The following is an 11,290-nucleotide window of genomic DNA, read 5'->3' on the forward strand; positions in this document are numbered from 1 at the left end:
ATATCAGAATCAAATATAATATAATGAAAGTAGCTAGGTAGAACCGACAATGGTCATGTTCCGCCCTTGCGCCTTTTGATCGTTAAAGTTGAATCTGCAATGAACCACTTCCTTCTTATTTGGGGTAGGAAAAAACTACCATAGTACTGGTCCTTAGCAAGGACCGGGAAGAACATAGTGGACAAGACAAACCATAGAACGTGAAAGCCTTGAATTAAACTAAGAATTTTCCACGGGAATTATTATTTAAGCTTGTTTTTAGTTCTATCTTTTAAAACGAAAGTTGCAAAAAAAGCTAATGCATGAACATGTGAAAGAGTTGCTATCAGTGCTATCTTGCTTTAGCTCCCTTTCACCCTAGTTTCGTTAACGGCATGCATCTAAATAGCTCTTCAGATCTTAGTACATCCATCCATCCCTTTCACATATATAATCGTAAAAACCCTTTTCTGCCAGATAGATTCAGATGTCACAACTATAAAATTGGATATTTAAATAGGCTCTTCATGTCTACGGGTGCTTCTATTTTTGTAGACAGTGTGGGGCCTCCAAGAGCAGATGTTTGTAGAACAGCAACAAGTTTCCCTTAAGTGGATCACCCAAGGTTTATCGAACTCAGGGAGGAAGAGGTCAAAGATATCCCTCTCAAGCAACCCTGCAATCACGATACAAGAAGTCTCTTGTGTCCCCAACACACCTAATACACTTGTCAGATGTATAGGTAAACTAGTTCGGCGAAGAGATGGTGAAATACAAGTAGTATGGATGTATATAAGTGGTAATAACAATCTGAATAAAATATGGCAGCGAGTAAACATGCAACAGAACAGTAAATAAACGGAGATTCGATGTTTGAAAACAAGGCCTAGGGATCATACTTTCACCAGTGGACACTCTCAACATTGATCACATAATAAAACCACTCTACACTCTCTTGTTGGATGATGAACACCACTAATTGCGTAGGGCTACAAGAGCACCTCAATGCCGGAGTTAACAAGCTCCACAACATTCGATGTTCATATTTAAATAACCTTAGAGTGCATGATAGATCATTGCAATTACACCAAGTACTAACATAGCATGCACACTGTCACCATCACACTATGAAGGAGGAATAGATCACATCAATACTATCATAGCAATAGTTAACTTCATAATCTACAAGAGATCACAATCATAACCTACGCCAAGTACTACATGATGCACACACTATCACCTTTACACCATGGAGGAGGAATATAGTACTTTAATAACATCACTAGAGTAACACATAGATGAATAGTGATACAAAACTCATATGAATCTCAATCATGTAAGACAGCTCATGAGATCATTGTATTGAAGTACATGGAAGAGAGATTAACCACATAGCTACCGGTACAGCTCTTAGCCTCGATGGAGAACTACTCCCTCCTCATGGGAGACAGCAACGTTGATGGAGATGGCGGTGGTGTCGATGGAGGAGCCTTCCGGGGGCACTTCCCCGTCCCGGCGGCGTGCCGGAACAGAGACTCCTATCCCCCAGATCTTGGCTTCGCGATGGCGGCGGCTCTGGAAGGTTTCTCGTACCGTGGCTTTTTCGTATCGAGGTTTTAGGTCGGGGACCTTTAAATAGGCGAAGAGGCGGAGTCGGAGGGCCGAAGGGGCGTGACACAATAGGGGGCGCGGCCCAGGCCTCGGCTGCGCCACCCTCGTCATCCGGTGGCCCCGTGGCCCTCCTCCGGCGACTCTCGGGTGTTCGGAAGCTTCGTGGATTTCTAAGATGCTGGGCGTTGATTTCGTCCGATTCCGAGAATATTTCCTTACTAGGATTTCTGAAACCAAAAACAACAGAAAACATCAACTGGCCCTTCGGCATCTCGTCAATAGGTTAGTTCCGGAAAACGCATAATAATGACATATAATGTGTATAAAACATGTGAGTATCATCATAAAAGTTGCATGGAACATAAGAAATTATAGATACGTTTGAGACGTATCAGCTCTCAAGAGTGTATGCTTCTCGGTAAATTGTGTTCTTAATGCTCCCTACGTTCCGAAAACAACATCGCGTATTTATCTAAATTCGGTTATATCTATACACTTATATTCAAATCTAGACAAACCTATGACATCCTTTTCCAAAGAATCTGGAAAAATTACGCCTACATATGTCAGTGTCCTAGGTCTATTTGTAAATTTTCATGGAAAAACATCAGCTTTCTGTCTTGTGAAAAAATTGGCATTCAAGATTTTTCCGGCACCACCACGTGTGATGAAAATCAACTGGCTCGTGATCCGCAGCGTGCCACGTGTACGGCGCAGCCACTTTCTCCCTCCCTGGCTCCCTCGCTCAGTTCCTCCCCAGCGGGCCAGCCGTTTTTCCCTTCAAGCATTACAGGCGGGGCCCACCTCACCGCCGGCATGTCTCCCCTCGTTCTCCGCACCTACTCCGCGCCGTACACCGCCGGTGCCATCTGCCGGCGGAGGCGGAAGCGACCAAGGCGCAGCGTGTCGGTGCGTGCCTCGTGGCAGGAGCTGGCGGGGGTGCTGGTGTTCTCCGCCGTCCCCTTCACCGCCGTCAAGGCCCTCGCCGGCAGCCCCCTCGGCGCCCGCCTCCGCCGCCGCCTCGAGGCCAGGAAGGCCTCCGCTGCCGCAGAGGCAGACGCCCTCCGCGCCGCCGCCCGCCAAGCCCGCCGTTCCAGGTACGCACTCTTCCCTCCTGACCAAAAACCAAGGGACAGAGATTTGGTGCACATGAGCACCAGTGATCTCACTTCGAAAAAATAAATTAAAGATCATATTTCTAAGCTTCATAAAAATGTGAAAATAAATTATGATGTAGCCGGTATTGTATCCCACAATCGTGTAAATTTGCAACTGAAAATAATGTGTATTTTAGGCTGCACAAAAATAACAAATGCATAGATCCGAGTATAGTGATTCAAATCTAAAAAAAGAAAACAGATTTTGTCATTTTTGTATAGATCAAAAAACAAAACTTTTGAGATTGAGATTTTGTAGGTTAGTGGGGTACATCACTAGGTACTTTTAGAATTTTGTTACATAATTGTTTTGAACATATAAATATAATTTTCGAATTTTTTAATCTGGCAAGAGCACTGGTGCCCATGATCCAATATGACTTTTCGAAAACCAAGCCACTACTTTTCAGTTCTTGTCGATTCTCCGCTAGTTTCTGCGAATCAATCAGCTGACGCTCCCGATTCGTTCGTGGAATTTATTTCTGATGAAGCTTTTGGTATGGTGGAGCTCGGCCGCGGTGGCTCGGTCCCATCCCGTACGACTACCCGGAGCATCTGGACGGGGAGTTCCCGGGCGATTACGGGTTCGATATCGCAGGTCTGGGCAGGGATCCCGTTGCTTTCGCAAACTACTTTAAGTATGTCACACTGTTGTTCTTCTAATCCTCTGCATTTATATTCCTGAGTGAACCAGTATATTGTTCATGATTGATTTATAAAGAGTACAGTAGTATATTTAGTATCCGATCCCATCTTGCACATTGCAATTCACATGCTTGCCTGAATGCCGATAGTTAGGACTTATAATTCAGCATTTTTGTAGGCCCATCAATAGTTTTGTGTATTCAGATAGTTGTATTGCTACAAGATTTTGTTATCATAGCTTTGTGGGAGATTGCTCCGTGTTGAGTAGGATGATGACAGTATGCTCTCGCGGCACAGGGTTTGGTGGGGTGGTCACTGGTCAGTGGTCAGTTGAAGCAAAACTTGAAATATGTGCAAAATGCTAATTCCGATCTAGATTGGTTTGGCACTGACAGTGACTGAAAACATAAATGGCTTAAACTCTTAGGAAAATGTATATTATTTGCCTTCCTGAGTGCAGACTACAAGATGGGGATAGGTTTACAGAAAGGGTCTTCTCCAATGGAAGATTACACCTGGTCTTAACTTCAAAAAATCTATCAAACACAGCATAATATTGAACAACCAGTGGTGGAAAATAAAAGTAACCGATATGCACTACATGATTTACCTGGCAATATTTTCTATGCAGCTCACAGCAAACGTTATGTCCTAACATCTAAGCTTAGAAAGCCTTTTGGAGTAGCTAACAATAATTCATGTTGTATCTTTCTGAATGTATTCAATACAATCGGAAACTGTATGCAGGAGCAAGATCATTGAAAAATGTTCCTGCATAAGTAATCGTGCTATTTTCGGTACAATACTAAATACGTGGATTGTGCTTCATTTTTCTCATGATGCTTGTATGTTACAGTAGAGGTCCTTATCACAGAAGGTGCAAGTAGATTTATCTGAAATAAATGATAATAAGATGATCTGCTTTTAGTGTCATTCAATAAAAAGATACGCATAGTTCAGTGGTAAATATTTCGTTTGTGAAGCTGATCTACAACTATCTTATCTCACGAACAATCTTCATTGCAGCTTTGAGATCTTACACTGTCGATGGGCCATGCTTGCTGCTCTTGGTGTTGTTGTTCCTGAGCTGTTAGATCTATTTGGGATAGTGCATTTTGTTGAGCCTGTCTGGTGGAAAGTTGGTTATGCAAAACTTCAGGTGTGATATCTAGATTTATGCTTTCCATTTCTGGGTTCGTTTAGTACACGAAGATCATGCCTATAACAGAACTGAATATCTGTGCACTCTGGAGACATAAGATCATAGTTTCTGCCATGTTATAATCACTCAAACTTGTTGTTGAGCATCTGTTAGCTAGCTAATGCATGCATGTATCATCTTCATTGCTGTGCAAGTCCCGCAGCTGGAAGGTGTCATAGCATCACCTGCTTGTGCATTGGCATTTGCTTGGAGCTCTTCTTTGTTTCCCTAGGATATAATAGATATGGAATGTGCCTGCTGTGCGTCAGCTATGTACATGCATGCTGACCAACCCTGCCGATCGTATTACCAAACAAATAAGTTGTTGTTTGTTAATTATGTAAATATTTTACTTTAGCCAATGGTTTAATTTCACAGGGTGATACTCTTGATTACCTTGGGATTCCTGGGTTCCGAATTGCTGGTGGTCAAGGCATCATCGTCATTGCTATCTGTCAAGCCCTTTTGATGGTAATAAACCTGTTATGTATAATGCTAGTTCCTATAGTTTTGGAGTAGTTGATGTATCCAGCAGTGCAAACATTTCATGTATTCACTTTGAAATTGTAGTCAGGACCAACATATATCCCGTAAACACACAAGATTATTCTGTTGGTACATCATCCCCCTATTAAATATTAGTATAAATGATAACATTCAACATTAGACAAGATTTTTGTGTCATTATTTTTCAGGTTGGGCCAGAATATGCGAGATATTGTGGGATCGAGGCGCTAGAACCCTTGGGAATATACCTTCCTGGGGACTTAAATTACCCAGGTGGAGCACTCTTTGATCCCTTGGGGCTGTCCAAAGACCCTGTTGCGTTTGAAGAACTCAAGGTGAAGGAGATCAAGAACGGTCGCCTGGCAATGGTTGCCTGGCTTGGATTCTACGTCCAGGCAGCTGTAACCGGCAAGGGCCCTGTGCAGAACCTCGTTGAACACTTGTCGGATCCACTCCACAACAACATTTTATCTGGTTTTCTTTGAGGGAATTAGACTGCAATATCATTACTTGTGTACATGCCTTAATCTAGGAAAAACTAAGAGCCGATGGACGTCGAGCTACCGGAAAAGTAGTCTTTCACGAGAAGTTAATTGCTTGCCTCAAGATTTCTATCTATGTGTATCCTCTTTCCACTAAGTGTTTTTATTGAGCTTGAAATTGCGCTGGTGTTTTTTCAGACGCGTCGATGTGAGCCTATTTTTTATGCCGCCCCTCAAAATACTATCGAGGCTGCTATTGGAGGCGCCGGTGGAGATGCTCTTATGCTAAGAACAGTAGCTACAAGATATAATCCCGGTGAAACCAATAATCTAGTGCGCCCATAGCTATTAATAATACACTCAGGCGAGGCTAGGAATAGATTTACTACCCAGATGGATATGATCCTAAATATCTAAGTTTCGAATCGATTTGCTAGCCAGATGGTTAGAATCAAACTATCTAACAACATATGTACATATCCTCCCCCCGCGTCCCACAGTCACCCGTCGCCCTCAGCCGCGGCCCCGACCCCGGCCATGGCCCCGCGGTCCCGGCCTGGCTATGGCGGTGGTGGCGGCACCCCCTCCGTCGAATCAACGAGGAGGAGAAGAGGGTTTCCGCGGCGGCGTTTCATGGAGGTGATGTACCACTGGTGGAGGAAGCCGGGCGGCACGGCTACTTGACCGGGGCCTGAGGCTCTCCGTCGGTAGCCATGGAGGATTCGGTGGAGCGGTGGTGGCCTCCGCCCCTGGTAACGGTTCGGCGGCGGTACACATGATCCGCGTCGCTGTTCTCTTCCTTGGTGATCCGGCAGGAGGGATTGGCGGCGTGGGGGCTGCTGATCTTGCTTTGTTTTTGGTGGCGGTCCTCGGGTTTCTCGCATGCGAGGATGAAGATCTTTCGGAGGTCAATTTGCTTTGATCTAGCTGGAGAGATGAGTTCCGGAAAGCTCTGCTGGCGAATGGAACAGTGCATCTTTTGCCTGCAGGTTTGCTGGATCGGGTGGTATTCGGTCGCACGCACCCATGTTTTTATTCCGACCATTTGGTTCCGGAGGGAGCGGCGCGAAGTGATGTCTACGGGTGCTTATATTCTTGTAGACAGTGTTGGGCCTCCAAGAGCAGAGGTTTGTAGAACAGCAGCAAGTTTCCCTTAAGTGGATCACCCAAGGTTTATCGAACTCAGGGAGGAAGAGGTCAAAGATATCCCTCTCAAGCAACCCCTGCAACCACAAAGCAAGAAGTCTCTTGTGTCCCCAACACACCTAATAGGTGCACTAGTTCGGCGAAGAGATAGTGAAATACAAGTGGTATGAATGAATATGAGTAGTAGTAACGGCACCAGAAAAGTGCTTGCTAGCGTGCAGTTGATGGTATTAATATTGCAGGAAGTAAAGATGCAAGAAAAACAAGAAACAAGCAGCGATAGCGATATTTAGGAACAAGGCCTAGGGATTATACTTTCACTAGTGGACACTCTCAACATTGATCACATAACGAGAATAAATAGATAGATGCTAGACTCTACACCCTCTTGTTGGATGATGAACACCACTAACCGTGTAGGATTACACGAACCCTCAATGCCGGAGTTAACAGAGCTCCACAATATTCAATGTTCATATTTAAATAACCTTAGAGTGCATAACGGATCAACATAACCAAACCAAGTACTAACATAGCATGCACACTGTCACCTTCACACTACGAAAGGAGGAATAGATCACATAAATACTATCATAGCAATAGTTAACTTCATAATCTACAAGAGATCACAATCATAGCCTACGCCAAGTACTACACGATGCACACACTGTCACCATTACACCGTGCAGGAGGAATAAACTACTTTAATAACATCACTAGAGTAGCACACGAGATAAATTGTGATACAAAACACATTGCAATCATAAATAGATATAAATAAGCACTTCACTATGCCATTCATAACAGTGAATAAGTATTCGTGAAATATAGCCTAAGAGACCCACACGGTGCACACACTGTCACCTTTACACACGTGGGACAAGGAGTCTCCGGAGATCACATAAGTAAAACCCACTTGACTAGCATAATGACATCTAGATTACAAGCATCATCATATGAATCTCAATCATGTAAGGCAGCTCATGAGATTATTGTATTGAAGTACATAGGAGAGAGATGAACCACATAGCTACCGGTACAGCCCCGAGCCTCGATGGAGAACTACTCCCTCCTCATGGGAGACAACAGCGTTGATGAAGATGGCGGTGGTGTCGATGGAGGAGCCTTCCGGGGGCACTTCCCGTCCCGGCGGCGTGCCGGAACAGAGACTCCTGTCCCCCAGATCTTGGCTTCGCGATGGCGGCGGCTCTGGAAGGTTTCTCGTACCGTGGCTTTTCCGTGTCGAAGTTTTAGGTCGAGGACCCTTAAATAGGCGAAGAGGCGGCGTCGGAGGGTCAACGAGGCGGCGTCACCACAGGGGGGCGCGGGCCACCCCTGGGCCGCGCCGGCCTATCATCCGGGGGCCCGTGTCCCCTCTCCGGCGGCTCTCGGGTGTTCCGGATGCTTCCGGGGATTCTAAGATGCTGGGCGTTGATTTCCTCCGATTCCGAGAATATTTTCTTACTAGGATTTCTGAAACCAAAAACAGCGAAAACGACAGAACCGGCCCTTCGGCATCTCGTCAATAGGTTAGTTCCGGGAAAACGCATAAATATGACATAAAGTATGCATAAAACATGTAGATATCATCAATAATGTGGCATGGAACATAAGAAATTATCGATATGTCGGAGACGTATCAGCATCCCCAAGCTTAGTTCCTGCTCGTCCCGAGCAGGTAAACGATAACAAAGATAATTTCTGGAGTGACATGCCATCATAATCTTGACCATACTATTGTAAACACATGTAATGAATTCAGCGATCAAAACAATGGTAATGACATGAGAAACAACTGAATCATAAAGCAAAGACTTTTCATGAATAGTACTTTCAAGACAAGCATCAATAAGTCTTGCATAAGAGTTAACTCATAAAGCAATAAATCAAAGTAAAGGTATTGAAGCGACACAAAGGAAGATTAAGTTTCAGCGGTTGCGTTCAACTTATAACATGTATATCTCATGGATATTGTCAATGTAAAGTAATATAACAAGTGCAATATGCAAGTATGTAGGAACCAATGCACAGTTCACACAAGTGTTTGCTTCTTGAGGTGGAGAGAGATAGGTGAACTGACTCAACATAAAAGTAAAAGAAAGGTCCTTCAAAGAGGAAAGCATCGATTGCTATATTTGTGCTAGAGCTTTTATTTTGAAAACATGAAACAATTTTGTCAACGGTAGTAATAAAGCATATGTATCATGTAAATTATGTCTTACAAGTTGCAAGCCTCATGCATAGTATACTAATAGTGCCCGCACCTTGTCCTAATTAGCTTGGACTACCGGGATCATCGCAATACACATGTTTTAACCAAGTGTCACAAAGGGGTACCTCCATGCCGCTTGTACAAAGGTCTAAGGAGAAAGCTCGCATTTTGGATTTCTCGCTTTTGATTATTCTCAACTTAGACATCCATACCGGGACAACATGGACAACGAGATAATGGACTCCTCTTTAATGCATAAGCATGTAGCAACAATAAGTGTTCTCATATGAGATTGAGGATATATGTCCAAAACTGAAACTTCCACCATGATTCATGGCTTTAGTTAGCGGCCCAATGTTCTTCTCTAACAATATGCATGCTCTAAGCATTAAAGTGGTAGATCTCCCTTACTTCAGACAAGACGGACATGCATAGCAACTCACATGATATTCAACAAAGATTAGTTGATGGCGTCCCCAGGAACATGGTTATCGCACAACAAGCAACTTAATAAGAGATAAAGTGCATAAGTACATATTCAATACCACAATAGTTTTTAAGCTATTTGTCCCATGAGCTATATATTGCAAAGGCGAATGATGGAAATTTAAAGGTAGCACTCAAGCAATTTACTTTGGAATGGCGGAGAAATACCATGTAGTAGGTAGGTATGGTGGACACAAATGGCATAGTGGTTGGCTCAAGGATTTTGGATGCATGAGAAGTATTCCCTCTCGATACAAGGTTTAGGCTAGCAAGGTTATTTGAAACAAACACAAGGATGAACCGGTGCAGCAAAACTCACATAAAAGAAATATTGTAAACATTATAAGACTCTACACCGTCTTCCTTGTTGTTCAAACTCTTTACTAGAAATTATCTAGACCTTAGAGAGACCAATTATGCAAACCAAATTTTAGCAAGCTCTATGTATTTCTTCATTAATAGGTGCAAAGTATATGATGCAAGAGCTTAAACATGAGCACAACAATTGCCAAGTATCAAATTATTCAAGACATTTTAGAATTACTACATTTAGCATTTCCCGATTCCAACCATATAACAATTTAACGAAGAAGATTCAACCTTCGCCATGAATACTATGAGTAAAGCCTAAGGACATATTTGTCCATATGCAACAGCGGAGCGTGTCTCTCTCCCACACAATGAATGCTAGGATCCATTTTATTCAAACAAAAAAAAACAAAAACAAACCGACGCTCCAAGCAAAGCACATAAGATGTGATGGAATAAAAATATAGTTTCAGGGGAGGAATCTGATAATGTTGTCGATGAAGAAGGGGATGCCTTGGGCATCCCCAAGCTTAGAAGCTTGAGTCTTCTTGAAATATGCAGGGATGAACCATGGGGCATCCCCAAGCTTAGAGCTTTAACTCTTCTTGATCATAGTATATCATCCTCCTCTCTTGACCCTTGAAAACTTCCTCCACATCAAACTCGAAACAAACTCATTAGAGGGTTAGTGCATAATCAAAAATTCACATGTTCAGAGGTGACACAATCATTCTTAACACTTCCGGACATTGCCCAAAGCTACTGGAAGGTAATGGAACAAAGAAATCCACCCAACACAGCGAAAGAAGCAATGCGAAATAAAAGGCAGAATCTGTCAAAACAGAACAGTCCGTAAAGACGAATTTTATTGAGGCACCAGACTTGCTCAGATGAAAATGCTCAAATTGAGTGAAAGTTGCGTACATATCTGAGGATCACTCACGTAAATTGGCATAATTTTCTGAGTTACCTACAGAGAATTAGGCCCAGATTCGTGACAGCAAGAAATCTGTTTCTGCGCAGTAATCCAAATCTAGTACCAACCCTTCTATCAAAGACTTTACTTGGCACAACAATGCAACAAAATAAGACAGGGAGAGGTTGCTACAGTAGTAACAACTTCCAAGACTCAAATACAAAATAAAATTACTGTAGCAAAATAAACACATGGGTTATCTCCCAAGAAGTTCTTTCTTTATAGCCATTAAGATGGGCTCAGCAGTTTTGATGATGCACTCCCAAGAAATAGTAGTTAAAGCAAAAGAGAGCATCGAGAGGAAAATTCAAAACAAATTTAAGTCTAACATGCTTCCTATGCATAGGAGTTTTGTAAATAAACAAGTTCATGAAGAAAAAAGTAACAAGCATAGGAAGATACAACAAGTGTAGCTTCAAAAATTTCAGCATGTAGAGAGGCATTTTAGTAACATGAAAATTTCTACAACCATATTTTCCTCTCTCATAATAATATCCAGTGGCATCATGAGCAAACTCAACAATATAACTATCACATAAAGCATTCTTATCATTAGTCTCATGCATAAAATTATTACTC

The 11,290-nt window shown here is 42.8% G+C and overlaps 1 protein-coding gene across 1 annotated transcript; it reads left to right on the forward strand.

Moving 5' to 3' along the window:
- The first annotated feature begins 2,344 nt into the window (after positions 1-2,344).
- Positions 2,345-5,706, forward strand: LOC124652757 (chlorophyll a-b binding protein 7, chloroplastic-like). The gene is made up of 5 exons (XM_047191797.1): positions 2,345-2,687; positions 3,239-3,385; positions 4,419-4,551; positions 4,972-5,064; positions 5,289-5,706. Exons 1-5 carry the CDS (start codon positions 2,407-2,409, stop codon positions 5,583-5,585), a joined length of 951 nt encoding a protein of 316 aa, XP_047047753.1. The 5' UTR covers positions 2,345-2,406; the 3' UTR covers positions 5,586-5,706.
- The last annotated feature ends 5,584 nt before the right edge of the window (positions 5,707-11,290 follow it).

The sequence above is a fragment of the Lolium rigidum genome, chromosome 5 (assembly GCF_022539505.1).
Source record: "Lolium rigidum isolate FL_2022 chromosome 5, APGP_CSIRO_Lrig_0.1, whole genome shotgun sequence".
Lineage (NCBI taxonomy): Eukaryota > Viridiplantae > Streptophyta > Magnoliopsida > Poales > Poaceae > Lolium > Lolium rigidum.